Source organism: Ictalurus punctatus, chromosome 13 (assembly GCF_001660625.3).
Source record: "Ictalurus punctatus breed USDA103 chromosome 13, Coco_2.0, whole genome shotgun sequence".
Lineage (NCBI taxonomy): Eukaryota > Metazoa > Chordata > Actinopteri > Siluriformes > Ictaluridae > Ictalurus > Ictalurus punctatus.
The window spans coordinates 8,186,645-8,211,087 of record NC_030428.2 but is presented as its reverse complement, the minus strand read 5'-3'; the positions used below and the strand labels follow the sequence as shown (position 1 = coordinate 8,211,087).

The 24,443-nt window shown below is 41.2% G+C and overlaps 1 protein-coding gene across 4 annotated transcripts in view; it reads right to left on the bottom strand.

Annotated features, from left to right (window-relative positions):
* prkg1b (protein kinase cGMP-dependent 1b) overlaps positions 1 to 24,443 on the bottom strand; it is a 253,290-nt gene that overhangs the window by 88,211 nt on the left and 140,636 nt on the right. For all 4 annotated transcript variants that reach the window (XM_017484346.3, XM_017484347.3, XM_017484345.3 and 1 more), the window contains 2 exons: positions 17,245 to 17,350; positions 12,665 to 12,728 (listed from right to left, as the gene is read on the bottom strand). In XM_017484346.3, the coding sequence (XP_017339835.1) occupies positions 12,665 to 12,728; positions 17,245 to 17,350 (170 nt within the window). The remainder of the gene's footprint in view (positions 1 to 12,664; positions 12,729 to 17,244; positions 17,351 to 24,443) is intronic.

Genomic DNA, 24,443 nt, shown 5'->3' with positions numbered 1-24,443 from the left:
AAACCATGTTAAACACTAGAGCACCATCCACGAGAAAATTGCATGCATTCAAGTAGCAACTTTTTTATTGAGATTTGAGGATCACTAGTGAGACCCAGTATCTATGCAATAGCTACAGTCCTGGACTTCTTAGAGCAATGTTTCTTAGCAGGGTTGTCTCCTTCTACAATTATTGTCTATGTGGCTGCCATTTCGGCCAGCCACGCCCATACCGATTGAACCTCTGGGGACAACATCCTCTAACTTCGAGATGTATGCCTGGTGTCAGACAGCTGAGGCCCATCTGCAGACCAGGCATACCTTCCTGGGACCTTCTGTGCCCAGGGCAGGTCTTTCAGGTGTCCCATTTGAGCTCTTAGAATCAGCTTCAGAGAAGCTTCTGACTCTAATGGTAGCTCTTTTTTGTGGGTCCTGAAATCTCTGTTACTCCTTCCTGCCTTGACCTTGCCCCTGGATTAACGAAGGCCTCCCGATATGCTAGCCGGAATATTCCTAAGCACATACGTCTACTGCCCAGTCTGTAGTGTTGCAGGCTTGCTCCCTCCTTCATTCCTTACACTGGAATGGGAAAGACTGCACCTACTGTGTCTAGTGACGGCTCCTTGTACTTACGTCCACCAGTCCAGCCAGTGGCGTAAGTCAGAGCAGTTACTGGTTTGCTTGGCAGTGAGAGTAGAGGTGATGCTGCATCAAAGCAGCACATCTCTATTTGGATAGTGGAAACAATCTCTATCGCTTATGAGGCTCACTGTCTCGCTACACCTTTGGGCATAGGGGCTCATTCCACTGCACTCCCTGGGAGATTCCCGATCACATGGATCTATTGTCTCAAGCCAGAAGGTTGATTAATCACCCTTGGCCAGAACCAAGGAAACTGTGAGTCTGGCCCCTGAGAGGCAACATCTCATAGATTCCGGTCTGTCCACTGAGGTTGTAGAGACCATGTTAAATGCTTGGAACATCAGTGACACCCAATAACTGTACAATGAGTTACAATCCTGGAGTTCTTACAGCAATGTTTCTCAGCAAGGTTGGCTCCTTCTACAATTGGGGTCTATATGGTCGCCATTTCAGACAGCTACACCCCTATTGATGGAGCCTTGTGATAGGCCATACCCTCAGTATGACAGACTGGGTATACTTGTTCCCACAGCGTGACACTCACGCACCATTGAGTTTCCTTTGATAGGAACGTCTGGGTTACGCATGTAACCCTGTTCCCTGAGAAGGGAACGAGACATTGGGTAGCTGTGTCATACTGGGGCATGCCTGTGAATTGCATCTTCACTTCAGATAATAGAAGCTGACAGCATGGTTCACAGGTGTAACTTTATAGTCATGGGACGTGCATAATTGCCACTTCACCTGACCACGGCAGGCCTATAAATAGGCGTGATTTCACATAGACTTCAGATAACGGTCACGCACTTGGGCGCTTCCCACAGCATGAAGCTCACGTAACATCTTGTTCCCTTCTCAGGGAACAGGGTTACATGCGTAACCAGATGTTTTTTCCTGTATATGTGTACAGCCATTGCACAGCTGTAGGCCTCTGCTAACCAGCTAACTCAAATTATTGTCTTGAAATACCTTTGCTAATCAGCCATGGGCCCAGTATTACCTAAAATTTGGTCAGTTAATTGAGATTACATGTATCTCTTATACATATTACATATGTATATATCAAACATTTCTTTCTCTGAGACTTTGTCATTAGTAAAGAGTAGACAACTACCTCTACTATTGTCATATCACAGCAAACCAGTGACTACATTTCCCATCCTGCACTGCGGCCTACAAACATGGCTGCCATGGACTGCAATTCCCAGAACACCCGCCTTCATTCTAATCATGCACACCTGCATCCAATTCACAGCACAATCACAACCACAGTTTAAAAAGGACTTTCAATGCATTCACTCTTTGTGAAGTATATGCTAAGTTACATTTTGTTTCTGCCGTTACCAAGCCGTGAGACCTTGTTGATTCTGGTTTTGACCTCGTCTTTTGCCTTGCCTTGCCTTGCCTTGCCTTGCCTTGGTTGGACTGTTTGCCTGATTGCCTGACCTCTGCCTGTCTTTGTTTATTGATTTTTGCCTGATCCTTTGGACTTCTTGGCTTAAACTATTAACCTGCACTTGCTTATGTCTCAGCTTCCATTATGTGACAATAATATGTTGTAATCTTATCTTTACTACTATCCATGGTAGTCCTTGGCAAACTTGCTCAGGAACTCTCCAACAATACCAGTAATGTCCAACTGTAGACTGACCCTCTGCAAACCATATCAGTGGACACCTAGTGTATTGCACTCACAATTATGATATCTGTCGGCAGACACCTGTCCATGGGTACACTGAGGGACACGTCCAGAAGGAGCAAAGGTACGGTGTGTGTATATATATTCTATTTCAGGATCACAATAGCAAGCAATGGTTTCTTGTGCGACCGATACAGAAACCAATTCAATTTGGACTGATGCACCGATGTCAACACCTGTAAAGCCTCCTGGATTCAGACCACCCAAAAGACCTTGCCTGGAGTTGGAGGAGGAAGTGTGTGATAGAGGTACAGATGTCCAGACAGAACCTTGAGACTCAGAATTCAACCTGGGCATCCCTGTTGTTTCAGAAGAATCTGAAATGATGTAAGTGCTACACATTTTATATTTCAAGTACAGCACTAACAGATTTCAGCCAAGATGCAAAAATGATTTGAAAGCAAAATAAAATGGTATTTTTGTTATGATGTTGTTTTAAGTCTGTGCCAAGTTCTATACATGTGGATTCAAAATACATTGTTTTTGAAACCAGTCTGCGTGAGCTGTTTGACACTTGTTCGATATGCAAGTCAAAGTATGGTGTCCAGTCACAGCGGATGGGTACTTATGTGGCATTCAATCAGCTTTGTCCTAAGTGTAATTACAACAGCAATGGCAGAGCCAGCCCACGGTTGGAAATACCACCGTCAGAAACCTGAAATCTGCAGCCAAATTTTTTTTACAGGTGGATCATTCGTCCAACTACAAAAGGTATACATGAAAATTTTGATCAGTGTTCTTTGTGTAATATTTTCCCATTTTTCATATATTTATAGATTTGTGCGGCCTTGCAGCTACACATATTTAAGTATGAGACATTCTAGGACTTTTAGAGGACTTTCTCTTTATCCACAAATGGAAAAGAGAACAACAAAATCTTTTCCAGAAGTTAAAACATTGGGGGATCGCAATTTCCAGAGATATGCATGCAGACTCACCGGGTACGCCCTGAGTTTGTCAGAAATTACTTGTTTATCTATGTTTGAAAATTGTAAAATCACACTTGAAACCTAATTGTTGGTCAATCTTTGTTCTGTTTTCTATAGGACATTCAGTGAAATGAGGCACCTAACCAGTGATGCACATGGACAGCAACACTATTTTCAACCTACAGCTTGTTCAGGTGTGTAACTAATATATATATATATATATATATATATATATATATATATATATATATATATATATATATATATATATATATATATATATATATAAAATCCTGCCACCTTATGTGATAATTTGTTTCTGGGAAAAAAAAAAATAAAATTATAATCACATTACCATAGATGTGCAATGAGGTTGGTGGTAGTTGCAACATGGAGAAGGAAGGCCTAAAGAGATGTCTGGATCTGCTTGAGTCTAATAGTTTGACAGTGGACTACATTGTCACTGACCGGCATCCACAGATTCAGAAATATCTGAGAGAATGCAGCATAACACAGTTCTATGGTGTGTGGCACTTTGAGAAAGATTGAGGTCACACTGAAAACAATTTCTCTTGTACTTCATCGAAATGAAATGTATGTGATAATCATTCACTTTCTATCAGGTTTGTCTAAGAAATTAGACAAACTATTGAAGAGGTGACAACGCAGTATATAGAACCATGTGTACTAGAACGCAACTTTGTCTATATCAGGACCAGAAAATGTAGCCAAGTGGACTTCACTGATCAACCACCTTCAGAATGTACACATACATGAAGACTCCAACTTCGCAAAGTATGCACATGCTGATAGAGTTTCAAAGGATCCTAAAAAATGGTTTCAAAGAGGCATTTATAAAAATGATTAAGGATTATCCATAATTCAACTAATATGCCTCACTATATCTTCAGAAATATCCATTACTGAATATGTTTGTGAATTGACTGTTTTGAAATGCAATTATTGTACAATCTTTAATAACAACGTAGGGTCGTTGGCACTCCACAAAGTTGAAAAAATCCTCTACAACAAGAGAGTTCTCAAAGATGTGGAGAAGCCATCACTTTCAAACCTCATCGCATACAAACCTACTGTATGAGACCTCTAAAACAAAATTAGGCATTTGTAATATAGCATGTTAGGGGCACTTTAATGTGACTGTGCAGACTTTGTTTTAATGTGTATTGATATTTTATCTGTATTTCGGTACCATGGCAACATTTCAAACATTTCCGGAATTATGAATTCCGTTCTCAATACAAAACAATGTAGAAGGGCTAATCCAAGCTACAGGATCATAATTAATATTAATCCCCCAGGCAATCAGTCGCATTTCCATATACCAAATAACAAACAGCTGCTTTCCTTGATCTAGATTCCACAAGGGTAGATATTGTTTCAATTGCTAAAAAGAATTAGCATACACAATGTTTGAGTGCTGAGAAGGGCAAAGAGATGCCCACTCATGGGTGTATTTGCATCATTAATAACCTCACTCATCTCAAGTGGATCTGGGAGGCATCTTTTACTGTGGTTTGGGGGAAACTTTTCATGCATATGTTTTCTCACTTTTAACAACATTTCTGAAGACTGAAAATTAATAATCTTTTAAAAACTCTCTTTGGGCTCTTTGTGCATGGCATGTTTTGAAGAACTATCCAGTTGGCAGTTAGTCTTCTGTGGCAATTTGTTTTGCAACTGTTTAATAAAAGTATGAATATTAAACAAATTATCATTATAATGTGTGTATGATGTAGATGCAATGATGCAAATTTATGAATATGTTTGTAGGTATGTAGCCTATTTGCTTGAGTTCCTGACATCTTTTAAAAATGGTTCATGTTTTATGAGCTCATTATGATTAACTTCCAGAGATTCAGTTTATTTCAGCTATGACAACTCTTGGAGTGAAATTGTGAGCTTGTTTAGATAGGAATGGAGTGTATAAGGGTTTGATTTTGGCCGACCAGATCTGCTATGCTGCTGCTGAGCAAGTACAAATATTTGTTCTGAAACGCATGGACAGACAAAGCAGAGAAGAATGCTGCTGCTACAAAGGGTATGGAAGTCCTAGATGGTGGTGCTGGGGAGGAGAAGGGTAGGATATGAAATCAAGCTGTAACCAGTGAGTTGTTTGGGATTCTAAAGGGTTACTTGGATGGAGAAGCATGGCTGATACACGGCATGAAGGGAGCCAATCAGCACTCGGACAGAAGATGTAATTCACAGACTTGACCCAGTATGGCAAAGCTACACAACATCTCGTTCCCTTCTCAAGGAACAGGGTTACAAGTGTAACCCAGCCATTCCCTCTCAAATGGAACTCAACGTTACGTGAGCTTTATGCTGTGGGAACAAGAATAGCCACTCCGTCATACTGAGTGCATGGTCTGTTCAAAAGATCTAAGCCCAAGGGGACACTCGAGCCTGGGGTGGAATGCATCTCCAGACTGTAATAACAAATGAATGCGTGTGGCCTAGACCACCCTGCCACAGCACACATCCTGTAAGGGGACCCCTTTGAATAAAGCCTTTGAGGAGGCAACCCCCCTAGTGGAATGAGCCCTTATGCCCAGGTGTAGCAAGACCGCATGCCTCATAAGCGATAGAGATTGCTTCCACTATCCAATTAGAGATGCGCTGCTTCAACACAGCATCCCCTCTATTGTCACCACCAAAGCAGACCAGCAACTGCTCAGACTTATGCCACTGACTGGAGCGGTGTAAGAGAGCCCTTACTGGACACAGAAGGTGCAATTTCTCTTGTTCTGGTCTGAGGAATGGAGGAGGGCAGAAAGCCTGCAATAATACTGGCTGAGCAGCAGACGTAAGTACTTTAGGAATATAATCCGGCCTAGGATATAGGAAGGTCTTGTCTAATCCAGGGGGAAAGTCAAGGCAGGAAGGAGCAACAGTGAGAGCTTGTAGATATCCTACTCACATGAGAGATGTCAGGGCCAGCAGAAAAACTACCTTTAGAGTCAGAAGCTTCTCTGAGGCTGACTCTAAGGGCTCAAATGTGGCACCTGACAGATCTTTGAGGACCACAGAAAGGTCCCACAGCTGCGCCTCAGCCACTACGCATAAACCTTGATGTTAGAGGTTGTTGCCCTACAGAGTCTCCATCAATAGGGGTGTGGCTAGCCAAAATAGCGACCATGTAGCCCCTGATTGTAGGAGCCAACCCTGCTGAGAATCATCATTGTAAAAACTCCAGGACTGTAGCTATTGCACAGTTTACTGGGTCTAACTGACATTACTCACACCACAAGACAAAAAGTCACCACTTGAGTGCCTACAATTTTCTCATGGATGTTGCTCTAGCCTTCAACATGGTTTCTACAACCTCAGGTGAGAGACCAGAATCTATGAGTTGGTGCCCCTCAGGGGCCAGGCCCACAGTTTCCATAGTTCTGGCTGAAGGTGATAAATCAACCCTTGGCTTGAGATAGTAGATCCCTGTGAATGGGTTTCTCCCAGCGAGTTCGGTCAAGCAGGCATATTCTCTCCAAGAATCATATTGAAGCTGTCCAATAAGGTGCTACTAGCAGCAGACATAGACTGTCTTGGTGAACTGTTGCTAGTACTTGTGGGAACAGCGCGATCAGGGGAAAAGTGTACAGACATCGGCCACATGTGCACCATGGCGTCCAGCCACAGTGGTGCATGAGGAGTGAGAGTGAACCACAGCGGGCAGTGTGTTGTTTCCTCAGAGGCGAACACATCCTCTTCTGCTTAGCCATATGGACTCCACCACTTTTGGATGGAGCATCCAATTCCTGGGCCTCAGCCCCTGCCTCGACAGGATGTCTGCCCCCACATTCCGGTTGCCCAGAATGTACAATGCACTCACTGACAAAAACTTTCCCTCTGCCCAGAGAAGAATTAGTTGCACTTGCCTGAACAGGGGGCACGATCATAACCTTCCCTGGTGGTTGATTATATGAGACCACCACTGTATTGTCTGTCACAACTAATACATGGTGACCTCTCAATTGAGGAAGAAAGAATTTCAGTGCTTGAAATATGGCCCGCATGTCTAGGTGATTTATATGCCACTCCAGATGAGGGCCACTCCAGAGACCGCGAGCTGGACAGCCATCTAAGACCATGCCCCAGCACATGAGGGAGGCATCTCTCATTGATGTCTTGCGATAAGGAGATGCCCCAAGAGTGTGACCCGAGGCTAGAAACTGGGGACACCTACATATTTTCAGAGCATGTAGGCATTGCCATGTGACACTGATTACTTTTCAGCCACCACTGAAACAGTCTCATGTGCAATAGACCCAGCGGTATCACATCGGCTGCTACAGCCATAAGCCCCAAAAGTCTCTTGTAGAGACTGGACTGGATGCCCAGACCCAGCTTTATCTTGCTCAATGTTGATGGGGTTGACCCTACGCGTGTTGAGGATAGAAACATCCTCATCATAGTACAATCCTATATAACCCCTAGAAAAGTTGTCCTCTGCACTATAGAAAGCATACTTTTCTTGAGGATCAACCTGAGCCCCAAACTGCTCATGTGGGTGAGAACATCTCGATGTTGAATCGCCAGTTCTCTCGATCATGCTAGAGTTAACCAGTCATCCAGGTAGTTTACTAAACGGGAGCCAGAATGGCATCCATACACTTTGTATAGGTGTGAGGGGATAAAGCTAAACCAATGGGAAGAACAAAAAGTGAACCGGAGGAACTTCCTGTTACTGGGCAATAGTTCTATTTGGAAATATGCGTCTTTAAGATCTATAGTCACAAACCAGTCCTCAAACTGAATCTGTGGAACAATAAGTTTGAGCATTAGCATCTTGAACCTGTATGTTTGAAGAGTATGGTTCATATGGCACTGATATAAACTGGCCATATACTCCCATCTTTTTTGCAGACCAGAAAATAACTGCTGTAAAAACCTCCCTCCCTCAGGGAACAGGGTACATGTTCTATGGCCCCTTTGTCCAAGAGGGATCTTACTTCCTGTGCTAACGTCAGACTCTGCTCTGTACTGAATACTTTGGTGAGCACACCTCTGTGCTGGGGGGTCAAGCTCTGAACTGGACCCTCTGCCGCAACCAAGCTAAACATTTAACGGCCGATATGACTGGCCATTTGCTTGGCCACCCAAAGAGACAAATCCGTGGTGCTGCGAAGCTCAGCCACTGCCTCGGGCCCAATTCCCTCCCCGTTGTCGAGCTCACATAGCAGATCTGCTTAGTAGGCCTACAACACTGCCATTGTCTGCAGTGACCCACAAGTGAGACCCGCTGCCACAAACCACCCCCCCCCCTTTAAATTTCCGTACCGTCGATGGAGAGAGGTAGCTCGCAACTGCCCCCTCCACCTTTGGCATAGCTAAATACCTGTGCTGTTCATTCCCCACAATGGCCAAATAATCTGATGCAGAGTTTTCTGCGGTGTGAGGGAGATTTATTTTCACTGGGGAGATATAATGCTGGACGATGAGCCACTTCCTCTTCCCCAGGCCAGTCTAGATTTTCTACCGCCCTAGTAAGCACTTCAAGCAGCTCTTTATATGCTTGAGAGTGGCTCTCCATTTTTGGTGCAACGGCTCCCCCCTCTGGCTCATTGGAGTCAGAGTGGGTGTTTTGGCTTTCCATAATGGAAGGAGGAGTTGCGGGCAAGCTCCAAAATCCGGTGGAGAGCTGGACCCAGAGCAAGCGATAGAGCAGCGCTCATCTCTAGCCCCTCTTCCAGATCCATACGAGATCCCCAGGACCTGAGCTGGCTGGCCGCTTTGGCAGTGGCCAGCCCATGACCACGAGGCTCTGAAACCCAACTCCCTTCGGCCAAGAAGAGAGCGAGCCACAAGCAGGGCTGCCTGATCGTAAAAAAGTATCAGAATATGTGCAGTCAGCTCCCTCAACGGCTGCTGTGGCATGTTCCACCCCAGACGTTTCACACAGAAAGTGTCCCCCTCCATAATAAAACGAGGGCAAGGCATGACACACTTCTCACTTCTCACTCTCATTCTCTCTCACTGAATATAGAATACATCTGCTTAGTGACAGCTGGTGGTGATATTAAATGTGAGGCTGAAATGTATTTTAGGCTGGACATTTAAGATATTAGGATTTAGCAATGCATTATACCATGAGGTATAATGGATAAATTATGTTGGGCTAAACTATTACACACACAAAGACTCAGAGGAAGCTGTATTCATGATTCCTATGTTATTTTAAAGTCTACATAATGTCCTATTTTGGAGAAAAGTCCAAAATAACCCATCTTGATACATTTATGTACAGGAAATAATCTGATGTGGATGAGGTTTTATATTTCCTTATCAAGTGATTTTATTTACTCTTTTTTTTTTGACCATATGTACATCATGCAGATGCTTCCATATTTGCTTACCCCAAGCGAATGCTAAATGAATCATTACGTTACATAATCATTTCTGCACTGGCTCAACAGTTAATGCTCTTGGTCGCAATCAGAAGGTTGGGGGTTCAATAAAGACTTCTTCAGATTATGTCCAGTACTATCAACAATGATAGCATTTCACATCATATCATCATATGTTTCCTGTATGTAAAAAAGACAAAAGACAAAGTATAAAATTTAGCTATCTCTAACTCTCCTCTCACAGGCCTCACTTCCTGATCTCCTGATCATCAGGGTCTTCAGGAGTCAAATGATTTGCTACATCACGTGTGTTCAAATAAGGATAGATTAAGGTTCTGACATTTAAGGGATTTGAGTTTGCAGCCATTCGGAAAAGGAAGTGAGCATCATAGTATCATAGTTCCTAGTATAATTACAACAACAAGACAGAAAGGTTTGCATCTATAAAAACCCCAACCCCCAATCCCATCATGTTGCTAAAGGTGCATGCTAACCTTAACAGCCCAAAATAGAACCTGTTACTCAGACATCCTGTCTCTAATGCTTCAAGCACCTCTAACTATACAGCTTTAGCAATCTAGTCTTTGGCAGCATGACTCAATATTGACATGATGCCTCTGAGTCATAACCAGAACACAAATGCACAGAAATGCAAAAATATAATTTGATATGAATTCTTAGAGTTTGAGAAGTGAAAAAGCTAGAGGTTGCATATAAAATACGGTTTGGTGTAGTGACACGGTTCATCACAGGGAACAGCAGGGAAATTGCTTCAGTTGCTCACAGTCACTTTCTAATGGAGTGGAAATGAAGTGCACTACACATAATTTAAAGCCTTTTCAGAAATGAATTTGCCTGTGCTATCACAAATGTGTGTACAATGAGACTGTGAGAAATAGATGGTGCTGCACTGGGAAAATGTAATGCATCTGTAATGTAGACTATATAAGAAATAAAACATGACAAGGCATGCTGTTTTAAATAAACAATCAATGAGAGAGTGGTGTAATGTAGACCGACATGATGAAGAGTCACTGTTACAGACTGAGGGTGATTATGACACTGGAAAAGCTAATGTTTTAACAACATATGAATTAGTACCTGAAGCATGCTGCCAGTGGATTTGCAATCATATGAAAACTACTTGTCAAGCATTTGTAAAATTTGCCAAATGACAGACTGGAATAGGTTTAATCAACTTTGTGACTTCAATCCTTCATTCGATGGAAATTTTTAAAAACAGCTTCCAGACAAAATTACAATTTGAGAAAATTAGCCCAGACAGCTGTGTTAGCAGATTAATTCATGTTGACCTCACTTGTATGTATTTTTATCTCATTATAAAGTTGATTGTAAAGTTTAGCCAATTAGTGAAAACCCTACTAAAGCTTTGACTTTTGAGTCTATTTCAGCCAACAAGATAAATCAAGGTTTTTTTTTTGTTGTTGTTTTGTTTTGTTTTGTGACAAGATGGTCTCTACAGTGGCATTTTACACTCGATCTCACAAGCCTACCTGCCAACCGTTACACATTTACAGCATGTAGGAACTCCAGGAATTAATTTCAAAATCAATATGAGTTAACTCTCAAAAATATACCACAACAGCAGCCTTTTTCTCCCCAGTAATAATGGGAGATCAGCTAATGAGCTTGTGCATCTGAAATGGTTTGCTGGATGTTTTAAACTCTCCACTATTAACTGACATAGCCTGGAAGCCCTGCCCCCTTGTGCCAATCTCAAGATAAAGATCATTGTATGGGTTTAGCTCCTACAGTACCATGCAAAGTACATTAGCTGTCCTTATGCTCTGTTCATATCATGTTCATTTAACTTGGAAGTCAGACATTTACACACCTTTTTTCCTGCCTCAGCATGAGAGGATGCTAGTGTTCCAGTTTTAACCCTTTTACTGGTTTAAAAAAAAATAAAAAATTCAGTATATACACACTAACTGACTGTGTGAGCTAGCATTTGACAGAATTGAGACCTGTCAGCCAATAAGATGGGAGCATTTCCACATTAACCTGTAAACCTGTCTGATTGGCTTTGCCTCCATTCACTGATGGTATAATACAACACTCTGTTCACTGAAGATACAAAATTACAGGCTGTCTTCTTTTACTTTTGACATTCAGTTACATGGTGACAAACCGCTCCAAGTGGAGAATTACTGGGGCTGAAAAACTACAGCCCTGAATGCCCAGGCCCGGTTACGCCCCTGCCCAGCCCTCACAGAAGTGCTAAATCTAACACTTTACAAATACTAATGTTGACGATATTTAGAAAGTGATTTTTTTTTTCTCATGTACGGCACTCAGAAGTGTATGAGCAGTGAAAATGTCAGCTATGTGTTACAAATGTAACCGATTTGTAAAAGGATTATATCAATAATGTTTTACAGTTTACTGCACATATTACTGCAGAATCATCTAATAATCCACAAGCCAGCTGAGTTTTTGTGATTATTGCTGCCAGTAAGCAGTTCCCAGCTGCACAGGTGTTAATACTGAAATGGAGGAAATGCTTGTTTTCCTGTGATTTTTATTAGGCTATTAGTTCTGTCAGATTAAATTTATAAAAAAGTTTTTAATGGTAAATCACACAGAGAAAATGAATATCACACGAGCGTAGCTTCTCGCTTTCTACTGTATGGTCTGGTGATGTGTACAAGAAAAAGCATTGCGACTGACATACTTTGTGTTCTGGACAGGAAACTTATGAGATGGCCTATTTTGATTATGTTGAAATTGTGTATGTGTGGAGGGATGTTATCAGGTAACTCATGCTTTTGTAATGACTCATATTCAATTTAGTGATGAATTTAGTGATGATTAGCATGTGAAGAGGAATTTGTTTAAAACGTGTGCTCTTGCTTTTGTTTAGTGACCTGTATATATATATATATATATGTATATATATATATATATATATATATATATATATATATATATATATATATATATATATATATATATATATATTCAAATTGTAATGAAAACAAAATAAGAAGCTGTGTGTGATCTGTGTTTAGTTTTGAAAAGCATACCTCTTCTAGCACGTCTGCGAGTTTGCTGAGTATTTCTTCTGCAAGGCCTTGGAATGTGGGAACACTGCAGGAAGGAGACATATAAAAACACATATTTGAGCCTGAAATATATGTGAAAGGCACTGCAATGAGCCAGCAAAACACATCACTCTTGGCAGTCTAAGTCATTAATCTCACTCTGACCTGAACTTCAAATACATAGGTTTATATCAAAATCAAGTGCATTTTCCAAGCATATTTTATTTGCTTTCTGCAATATGATATTCAAGGCATGTAAATGTCACAATGAATGCAGGAAAAGAAACATCAGTACTCTTACATTTTTCGATCTCGCGCTGCATTCAGCAAGCATTAACAGCTTGAAGCACTTCTGGGTTTTCAGTGACACTGACTTTGTTTACTTTTGACACATGTGTTTTCTCATTGGTTTTATCTCTTATTGGTTGTGTCACCATTGTAATCAGCTGTTTTGTATTATCCCCCTCCCTACAGTTCTTGCCTGGTTTCCCACTGAAGCTAAGCTGGTTGAGCCTGGCCAGTACCTGTATGGGAGACGGCCTGGGGAAAACTATGGTTGCTGCTGGAAGTGGTATTAGTGAGGCCAGCAATAGCCTAATGCCCCAGAATAGTAACAGGGACACTATACTGTAAAAACAGCAGTGTCTTTCGGATGAGACATTAAAACAAGTTCGTGACACTCTGTGGTCATTAAAAATCCCAAGACACTTATTGTAAAAGAGTACTGGTATCCTAGCGAAATTCCCTCATTGACCCTTCTCTACCATAGCCCCCTAATAATCCCATCCCTGAACTGGCTAAATCAATCTTTCCTATCCACTAATAGCTGGTGTGTGGTGGGCGTTCTGGCGCACTATGGCTGCCGTCGCATCATCCAGGTGGATGCTACACACTAGTGGTGATTGAGGAGATTCCTCCACCCCATACTATGTTAAGCGCTTTGAGTGTCAAACTGCAGTGTCCAACTTGTATTAAATTCGGGATACATGGATCATATTTCTGCTCTCAGTAATGTTTCAAAGGCAGCTGGAGTACCCACATAAGGCTCCACAAAAGTGCAAGAGCAGAACTCCAGCTTGAGACCAACGGGGTGCTCTCACCTGTTGAGCTCCAGTTGAACGTCACTGTGGTGACCTCCCATGCCAAGTGCAAGTTGGAGGTCGACAAGACGGCCTACCATGCCATGTTCCTCTCTGAGGGTGACGAAACAACCTCTCAAGCCATGCATAAGACCTTCTACAACCCTCCCTCCAATACTGTGGATCTTGTTCTGCCTGCCAAGTCAACGGAGAATGTTGCTCAGCCTCCTTGCTTGACTGACACCACTCAGCATCCCTGTTCAGCTGAGGACTCTGCTCAGTCTCTCTGCACAGATGAGGACGTTGCTTTGCCTCACATTGAGGCTAAGAGCTCCGCCTTGCTTCCCTGCTCCGCCTCGGGCATCACTATACCAGGCTTCTCTCGAAAGTCACTCCGTTTTCCTACTCCACTGAGGACATAGCTCTGCATTCCTGCTCGGCTGAGGATGTCGCTCTGGTTCCTGCTCGGCTGAGGATGTTGCACCGCCATCCTGCTCTGCTGAGGATGTCATTCTGTTTCTCTGCTTTGCGCTGCATGTTGCTCCCCTACTTGCTCCACGGAAGACATCGCTCCCCCCTCATGCTTTGTGGAGAGCATTGCTCCCCTCTCTGGCCTCGTGGAATGTGTCGCTCCCCACTCTAGCTTCATAGTGAAGGTCGTTCCCCCCTCGGGCTCCGCCTTGACCTTCATTCTCCCCACTGGTGGCGTGGTATCCATTGCTCCATGCTCAACACAGGCCGATGAGACAGACCCCCAAGTCACGCTCCAGTCTGAAGCTGATGACAGCTGTCCAAGCTTAGTTCCTGCCTAACAACCCCGGCGAGTCTGCTCTAGTCTCATGTCTGCTCCTTGCTTCCTCGAGAAACCAGCTATTTGTTGGACAATACCTGCCTCGGGACCTGGGAGGCTGTGCGAACATTTTGCCCAGCGGGCCAGGACCACCAGGGGTGAGGGTGTGTTGGGCCTCTGTCACATTTTCCCCCTCGCACTGCATTCAGCTTCTGGGTTTTCAGTGACATCGACTTTGTTTACTTTTGACATGTGTGTGTTCTGTTATGGTTTATGTCCTGTGTCCACCCCTGTACTGTTACTGGTTGTTTCCCTTATGTGTTATCATTGTAATCAGCTGTTTTGTGTTATCCCCTCGATTAAGTGTATTATTAAACCCCCTGTGTGTCTTTGCTCAGAAGGAAAGTATATGCTCAGTTGCTGTTGTTCCTGTCTATACCAAGCCATTCTCTGTTATAGTTTCTCTGGTTTTGATTCTGTTTTGCCCTTGACTCTGATTCTCTGCCTTACCTATTATAGTCTGTTTGCATGAACGCCTGACCTTGCCTGTCTAATATTTTTGATCTTTACACTATGCTTTGGATTGTTATTCTCATTTAAACTGCCTTACCTGCATTTTTTTTTTTACTTGTAGAGTTTCATAATATCATGACATTTTAAAACCATTTCACCTCTAGTCTTCACACTAGACTTGCTGACTTTTCCTTTAAAAAGGAAAAGTCTGTTGTTGTTGTTGTTGTTGTTGTTGTTATTATTATTATTATTATTATTATTATTATTATCACTTCGCTGTTCAATTCTGTATTCTGATTTGTCTGAAGGTGTTCATTCATTCTATAATGAATTGTATAACAGCAGCTCTGACATACTTTCCAGCTGCAAAACAAATCACAGGTTTATATTAAAATACTCATTCTAATATTTTAACTTACAGAGGGATTTGCTCCACATAAACTGATTTTTAAAAATCTGCATAACTGTTGCTATGGTGAAGTTGTCTTCAAGGAGACATTTATTTAGCAATAACCGTATTTGTGTCTAAATAATAAATAAAAAGCTATACATTTGCATTTGTCACCAGAAAGTCTTCAGAACTGAGGACTTTTTCTTAATTTAAAAAAAAAAAAAAAAAAAAAAACATGACAAGTTGCAATTTTGTTGAGGAAAAAGAGAGGCTGGTTAAGGGTTTTATTGGAAAATAATAACTTTTGGCTGTTAACAGTAACTCCATTCCACATCATTTCCACATTGTTGCTTATTTTCCTATAACAGCATGTCCCATTATACTGGTTTATCAAAACAATGTTGAAATACAGCTTATAGAAATGTATCTTAGTTTTTCATAGTATGTACTGTAACTGCATCAAGCCTGTGACTCATTGACATCACCAAATTGTTGGTTTTCTTGTTTTTTTTTTTTTTTGGGGGGGGGGGGGGGTTCTCCCTTCAGTCTCCTCTTTAGGAGGTGAAATGCTTCTCAGTTGGGTTAAATTGACTTGGCCAGTCTAAAACCTTCCACTTATTTCCCCTGATAAAGTCCTTTGTTGAGTTGGCAGTGTGTTTTGGAGCGCTGTCTTGCTGCATGATAAAGTTCTTCCGACTAATTTGTATGGATTTTTCCTGTAAACTGGTAGGAAAAACATCTGAATTCATTCTGTTGCTACAATAAAGATTAGTGAGCCTGTTCCAGAAACAGCCATACAATCCCAAGCCATGACACTACCTCCACCATATTTCACAGATGAGCTTGTGTGTTTTGGATCATAAGCAGATCCTTTCTTTCTCCACACTTTGGCCTTTCCATCACTTTGGTAGAGGTTAATCTTGGTTCTAGAACTTTTGTGGTTCATCTCTGTATTTCTTTGTGAATTCCAATCTGACCTTATGGTTCTTAATGCTGATGAGTGGTTTGCATCTTGAATGGTACGGCCTCTATATTTCGGCTTTCAAAGTCTTCACTGAATGGCGGATTGTGATACTTTCATCCCTGACCTGTGGTGGTTATTGTTGATGTCATTGACTATTGTTTTTGGGTTTTTCTTCACAGCTCTCACTATGTTTCTGTCATCAGCTCTTGTTGTTTTCCTTGGGTGACAAATTTTGTGTCTGTTAGTCAGTACACAAATGGTTTCTTTCTTTTTCAGGACATTCCAAATTGTTGTATTGTCTATCTTGTATATATCTTGTATTGATTTTCCCTCTTCACTCAGCTTCAAAATGGCTTGCTTTTCTCCCATAGACAGCTCTCTGATCTGCATGTAGGCTTATCCTTTTTAACAACAAATGCAGTCTTCACAGGTGAAACTGAAGGCTAAAACCAAAAGTAGACATTCTTCTCATATTAATCTTTTGATCTAAAACCCAAATGTTTTCAGTCTATGGCAAAAAAAACACACAAAAAAAACCAAACAAATGAATTGACCTCCAATAGTTTCAGAAGGTACTGTATATCCTAATCTGGAACGCAGTGGACCCTGGATGGGATGTCAGTCAGGACCAGTGTTGTGTATTTAATTAGCTCTTGGAGTAGTTTTAAAGGTACCCTGCATGCACCTTCCAAGGTTAAATATATGCACTAAAGGTACAAAAAATGTACCCTTCAGCATACCATCCCAGTAACAAGGAAAAGTACAGTTTGCTAACTTTATTTTTCAGAGTGCATATGAGGATATTATGCAGAAAGAGAAACCCACCTTTTGAGAAACTCCATGTACTCTGCATGCTTGATAAGTCCTGTCCTCATCATGATGGTCTGGAAACACTGCCGGTCAATGGCCCATAGCTTCACATTGGTGAGAGCTGAGAAACACAATCAAACAAGAAAAATCAGATCCAATGTCACAACAAACACTCTCCACCAGCATTTTTTTTTACCCATAAAAGGTGTATTGTCTATAATATAGCATTAAATTCCAAAATCCTGTAACATAAACCACTAGTTTAGATGAAATTCTGTGCCAGTAAATGAGGTATACTTTTATCTAAAATGAGCACCTATCTAGCCTAAAGGGCCATGCACAGTCTTATTGCTTTTTAAAGAAGCAAAAAATGGCCAGCCTTGCCCCACATTATATTTCCCTTATATTAGATTTTTGCTTCAGGCTGTTATTATACTGCTTTTAAGCCCATACCATTACAATAATTCTTGAAAGCTGAGTTATGTTCATGCTGGCAATAGAAAATCCTGAGTGGAGATCAACTCAAAGATGAATATCCTTATCTGTCACAACAATCCAAAGTCTGATTCTCACTCACAGCTGAACTGTCAATTCACATAGATCTGCCATAAATCATTCCACTGTCTGGAATGTTAGCAGAGACAAATTTTTTTTGGTGACTCTATCTGGCGTGCCAGTGACATGAAATATCTGTTTGTCTGTAGCCTTGTTCCTAGGCAATAATAGGCCACTTAGTTATGCTGTTATAATAAAAAATTATTTTCCAATGAAAAACAGTTGGACTCTTCTGCCAAGACAGCTCTGCATGTTGCACATGGATGCAAAGCACTGCTTTAAGATTACCCATGTCTGGCTAGTTTTGGTCTAAAATCCTTTTTTAAAATTTTTATTATGCACTGCTTAAATGCAAATTAAATGTCAATTATCAATATAAAATTCTTAGACCACAGAGAGCAAAAAACAATATCAAATGTCAAAATATTGTGAATTGAATCAATAAATCTGTTATATTAAACCTAGAGTATTCATCAACTGAAATGTATTCTCACCTTGCACTTTGTACCATTATTTCTACCACATAATCTGTATATGCTCATTTTTAGATATATTACTTTCAGTATTTCTTTCTCCATCTTCAAACGTTGCTTCTGTAAATGTTAAATCTGAATGCAAATTGTTGCACAATAATCCTAAAAAGACAGACATGCAGTTACTCCAATGATCTTTTTTTGGTCAAAGTGTTTATCAATGCATTGTATATGTACATTTTGCTTGGATTGGTAAGGGTGTACAATATAAAGGAATTATAAAGTGGGGTTATGAATCATTTCTGTAATTGGGTATATAGAGAAAAAGTAAACCATTACATGTGTTGAAAGATGTTGAGTGTTGGCTGGAACAGACACATTAGACCAAGTTTTCACAGGCTTTCATCGACTTTCATTTTATTTATACTCTATCTGGTCTGATTAGTGAACTGTCAATATGGCATAGTTAAAAAAAAAAAAAAAGGTTGATGATGAAAAATGAATTTCAAGATATTAGAATGAACAGAAAAGTATGCTTTTATTCTCCCTGTGTCAAAATCCAAATATATATACAGTGAGGGAAAAAAGTATTTGATCCCCTGCTGATTTTGTACGTTTGACAAAGAAATGACAAAGAAATGATCATTCTATAATTTTAATGGTAGTTGTATTTGAACAGTGAGAGACAGAATAACAACAAAAAAATCCAGAAAAACGCATGTCAAAAATGTTATAAATTGATTTGCATTTTAATGAGGGAAATAAGTATTTGACCCCCTGCAAAACATGACTTAGTACTTGGTTTAAAAACCCTTGTTGGCAATCACAGAGGTCAGACGTTTCTTGTAGTTGGTCACCAGGTTTGCACACATCTCAGGAGGGATTTTGTCCCACTCCTCTTTGCAGATCTTCTCCAATCATTAAGGTTTCGAGGCTGACGTTTGGCAACTCGAACCTTCAGCTCTCTCCACAGATTTTCTATGGGATTAAGGTCTGGAGACTGCCTAGGTCACTCCAGGACCTTAATGTGCTTCTTCTTGAGCCACTCCTTTGTTGCCTTGGCCGTGTGTTTTGGGTCATTGTCATGCTAGAATATCCATCCACGACCCATTTTCAATGCCCTGGCTGAGGGAAGGAGGTTCTCACCCAAGATTTGACGGTACATGGCCCCGTCCATCGTCCCTTTGATGCGGTGAAGTTGTCCTGTCCCCTTAGCAGAAAAAAAACCCCAAAGCATAATGTTTCCACCTCCATGTTTGACGGTGGGGATGGTGTTCCAGGGGTCATAGGCAGCATTCCTCCTCCTCCAAACACGGCGAGTTGAGTTGATGCCAAAGAGCTCCATTTTGGTCTCATCTGACCTCAACACTTTCACCCAGTTGTCCTCTGAATCATTCAGATGTTCATTGGCAAACTTCAGACGGGCATGTATATGTGCTTTCTTGAGCAGCGGACCTTGCTCGCGCTGCAGGATTTCAGTCCTTCAGGGCGTAGTGTGTTACCAATTGTTTTCTTGGTGACTATGGTCCCAGCTGCCTTGAGATCATTGACAAGATCCTCCCGTGTAGTTCTGGGCTGATTCCTCACTGTTCTCATGATCAATGCAACTCCACGAGGTGAGATCTTGCATGGAGCCCCAGGCCGAGGGAGATTGACAGTTCTTTTGTGCTTCTTCCATTTGCGAATAATCGCACCAACTGTTGTCCCCTTCTCACCAAGCTGCTTGGCAATGGTCTTGTAGCCCATTCCAGACTTGTGTAGGTCTACAGTCTTGTCCCTGACATCCTTGGAGAGCTCTTTGGTCTTGGCCATGGTGGAGAGTTTGGAATCTGAATGATTGATTGCTTCTGTGGACAGGTGTCTTTTATACAGGTAACAAACTGATATTAGGAGCACTCCCTTTAACAGTGTGCTCCTAATCTCAGCTCGTTACCTGTATAAAAGACACCTGGGAGCCAGAAATCTTTCTGATTGAGAGGGGGTCAAATACTTTTTTCCCTCATTAAAATGCAAATTAATTTATAAAATTTTTGACATGCGTTTTTCTGGATTTTTTTGTTGTTATTCTGTCTCTCACTGTTCAAATACAACTACCATTAAAATTATAGACTGATCATTTCTTTGTCAGTGGGCAAACGTACAAAATCAGCAGGGGATCAAATACTTTTTTCCCTCACTGTATATATATATATATATATATATATATATATATATATATATATATATATATTCAGTGTCTATTCAGTCAACAGTAATATATCAATTCAGTATATATCTATTCGGTGGTAGTCCAGCTAACTCACTACAAAACAAAATACAAACATTTCTAATTGTTGTATTAATGACCATGAACTAACCATTAATGTTTAAGCATTAAAAAGTAGCTATTGTCACCATTCAGTCATGTTAGTCCTTATCTGGACCGTCATAAGCTAGGAATTTTATGCAATGTTTTGTTGAATACCTGTGCTATAGAATATCCAGGTAAGATTATCCAGAGTCACAAGCGGAGAAAGTGGCAGCTGAAGAAAAGGGAGGAACTGACCATCTGAAGAAGGATTTACCTTTCAAATTCAAGGCAATAATTGTGCTCAGTGAATAAAATAACCACAGCCTTCTTCCTTCATGGTCCACACAGGCAATTTGCCTCTCCTCAATTTCAAACAGACATATCCAGCCTGGACATCAACCTTCAAGGTGAACATGACTCTGCCCAGAACTGATATTGTTTCAAAAGTTAGATAGTGATCACTGCACCATTTGGTCTTTGTCTCTTTTTTTTTGGGGGGGGGGGTTTAGGGGACGACATGTCTAAAAAATGTCTAGCTCCACTTCAGTGACATGAGGACTGTGTGTGCCCCATAAATGACCAAGATTAATATCTTTTGTTCTCTCTGTTTGATATCCAGGTCAGATCAATGAAGAACCTCTCATTCTGAAGTTCTCAGCCCTCTCCTTAACTGCTTCACCTAGACTGAGACACTCACTCTGAACAGAGTTAAACATAGAAGTTATCACTCTTGATTTATCTGAGCTTCCTAGAGCACCAAACTCCAAACAGACATTCACTGATGAGGATGTACAAGTGATTTAAACAGTGGTAAATCATCTGATTTCAAAGATTCCATTTGTTATTTTTCAGTTCTGGATGTTCATATTGATATGTTTTGCTAACAATTTTTATTTATTTTTTTCATTTTTTGTTTTTATTTATTTATTTATTTATTTATTTTTTTACAAAAGAATCACCCCCCCCCCCCACACACACACACAGAACACACACTCCAATTTAAAAGGAACACCTGTGCTCCTGCTCATTCATACAATTATCCAATCAGCCAATCATGTAGCAACAACACAATGTATAAAATCATGCAGATACAGGTCAAGAGCTCCAGTTCATGTTCACATCACACTTCACAATGGGAAAATGTGATTTCAGTGACTTTTACCAGAGAATGGTTGCTAAATGCTGATCTCCTGGGATTTTCGCACACAAAGCCTCTAAAGTTACACAGAATTTTGTGAAAAACAAAAAAAAAATATTCTGTGAGTAGCAGTTCTGTGGGTGGAAATGCCTTGCTGATGAGAGAGGGCAGAGAAAAATGGTCAGACTTGTTTGAGCTGACAGGAAGGCTATGGTAACTCTTTACAATCGTGGTGAGCAGAAAGACATCTCACAATGTGCAACATGTTGAACCCTGAGGCGGATAGGATACAACAGCAGAACACCACATTGTGTTCCACTCCTGTCAACAAAGAACAGAAATCTGAGACTACATTGAGCACAGGATTACCAAAACTGGACAGATGAAGATAGGAAAAATATCAGACTCCATGGACCGGAGCTGCCTTGTGTCAACAGTCCAGGCTGGTGGAGGTGGTGTAATGATGTTGAGAATAATTTCTTGGCACACACTGGGCTCCTTCATACCAATTGAGCAGCATTTGAATGCCACAGTCTGTTTGAGTATTGCTGCTGACCATGTGCATCCCTTACTTGGCACAATTTTTACCCAATGGCTACTTACAGCATGAAATTGAACAATGTCACGAAGCAAAAGTTGCCTCAAACTGGTTTCATGAACATGATTATGAGTTCAGTGTTCTTCAGTGACCTCCCCAGTCACCAGATCTGAATCCAATAGAACATGTTTGGGTAGAATGAGAGATTTGCATCATGAAAGTGCGGCTGAGAAATCTGGAATAATTATTTGATGCAATGTCTCAAAGGAATGTATCTAACACCTAGTGGAATCCATGCCATGAAAAACTGAGGCTGTTCTGACAGCAAAGAGGTAATCCTAAACCAGTATTAGTACGATTTACCCAATAAAGTCCTAATAATGTGCTATCTTTAATTTCTTTAATGATCATGAAAAATAATTCATAAAAATCACATTTGTCCTGGGAGAACAGGGAGAAATATAAGCTGAATTTGCAAATCTGATAATTGGTAGGATTGGATTTTCACATTGAGAAGTTTTATAGAATGAGATTATATCAGACCTAGAAATTGATCTTTTAAAAGTTGTTTTAGGTTTTCATGGGGACTTCCGTCTGAGCATGTAAGTGAGAAGGCACGAGTGAGCTCCCAAGCATTTTATCTTTTAATTGTGCTTTTCAGGCAACCTGAATCTTTTCTAAGGCATTTGGTGCGTTCATTTTCAATTACTCGGTCTACGACTATAACCAGAAAGGAATTATGGCTTCTGAAAGACTACGGAAACCTAAATCTTCACCGAGCCCGACGAGTCATGGCAACAAGCTACTGCTGGATTTTGAAAATCTCCACAACACTTTAATAGCGGAGCTAACATCTACCATAGCAGTACAGGAGAAAGCAGCTATTGACTCCGCTCTGGCCCCAGTTGTTGCGTCGTTTGAGAGTTTTAAATCGGGCACTGAATCACAAAGACGGCGTATTGACGAGCTTGACCAGCACCTGAACGAGTACAGTGACCGCATTGTAGCACTGGAACAGATGGTGCTGAAGCTAACTTCAGCTAACAAACAACTCACTGAGAAAGTTGAGGATTTAGAGTCCCGCTTCGGGCGCTGCAATCTCCGGGTCATTGGTATTCCGGAACGAGAAGAAGGGAGTGATCCGGTAACATTTATGTCAAAATTTTTTCAGGATGTACTCAGATCAGAAATCTTTCCGACTGCTCCATTGCTGGATAGAGCGCACCGTATTGGCCCCGTGCCCTCGGAGGAGCAGTGAGAGAATCAGAGGTCCAGAGTGATGATTGTGCAGTTTCACTACTTTCACGACAGAGAAAAAGTTGTTCGACGCGGGAATAGGAATCAACTTTTCCATCAGGGCCGTATTTCCTGACTTCAACTCCAGCGTCGCTAAGAGGAGAGCGGCCTTCGCTGCGGTGAGAAACAGCTTGCGTGAGAGAAATGTCCGTTCTTCTCTCAGACACCCTGTTCGCCTTCGGATAGACCTCGGTGATGAGACGCTACAATTCGACTGTCCTCAAAAAGCACAACGATGGTTTAATGAACGGTATCCTCCATCTTAATCTGTCTACATAACAGTTAACCGATTTATTAATACCTATAATGGGACTGTAAAACTATGCGGGTGTGGACAACTATATCAGTTTCCATGTAAATCTACAGGTTGCCTGTGATACATAATGACTGTGTTTTGGTTTTTCTTGCTCGGGAGTGACTTCACACAACAAGAATAGGTACGGTTCACAAGTATTGTATGTTCCAGTGTTGTAGGGTTCTGCCTCCATTGTTTGGGAATGGAGAGAAGATAATTGATGGTCAGGGGGTGGTGGGGTGGGGGAGGGTGGGGTGGTGTGTTGTGGGTTTTTCTCCTAAGTTGGAATGTGAAAGGTCTGAATGGTCCCATTAAAAGACCCAAGGTTTTGACACATTTATAACTACAAAAACCTGACGTTGCATTTCTTCAGGAAACTCATCTCCGTCTCAGGGATCGACACAGACTCCAAGCTCGCTGGACATCGCATATGTTCCACTCCAATTTTGATTCCAGGTCCAGGGGAGTTTCTATTTTGATAAGTAAGACTGTGCCCTTTTCTTTTGATAACGTTATTTCTGATGTAAATGGTAGATATGTGATTGTGGAAGGGAAAATTTCACAAATGCCAATAGTTTTGGTGAATGTATATGCCCCGAATTTTGATAGTGCTCCTTTTGCTCAGAATT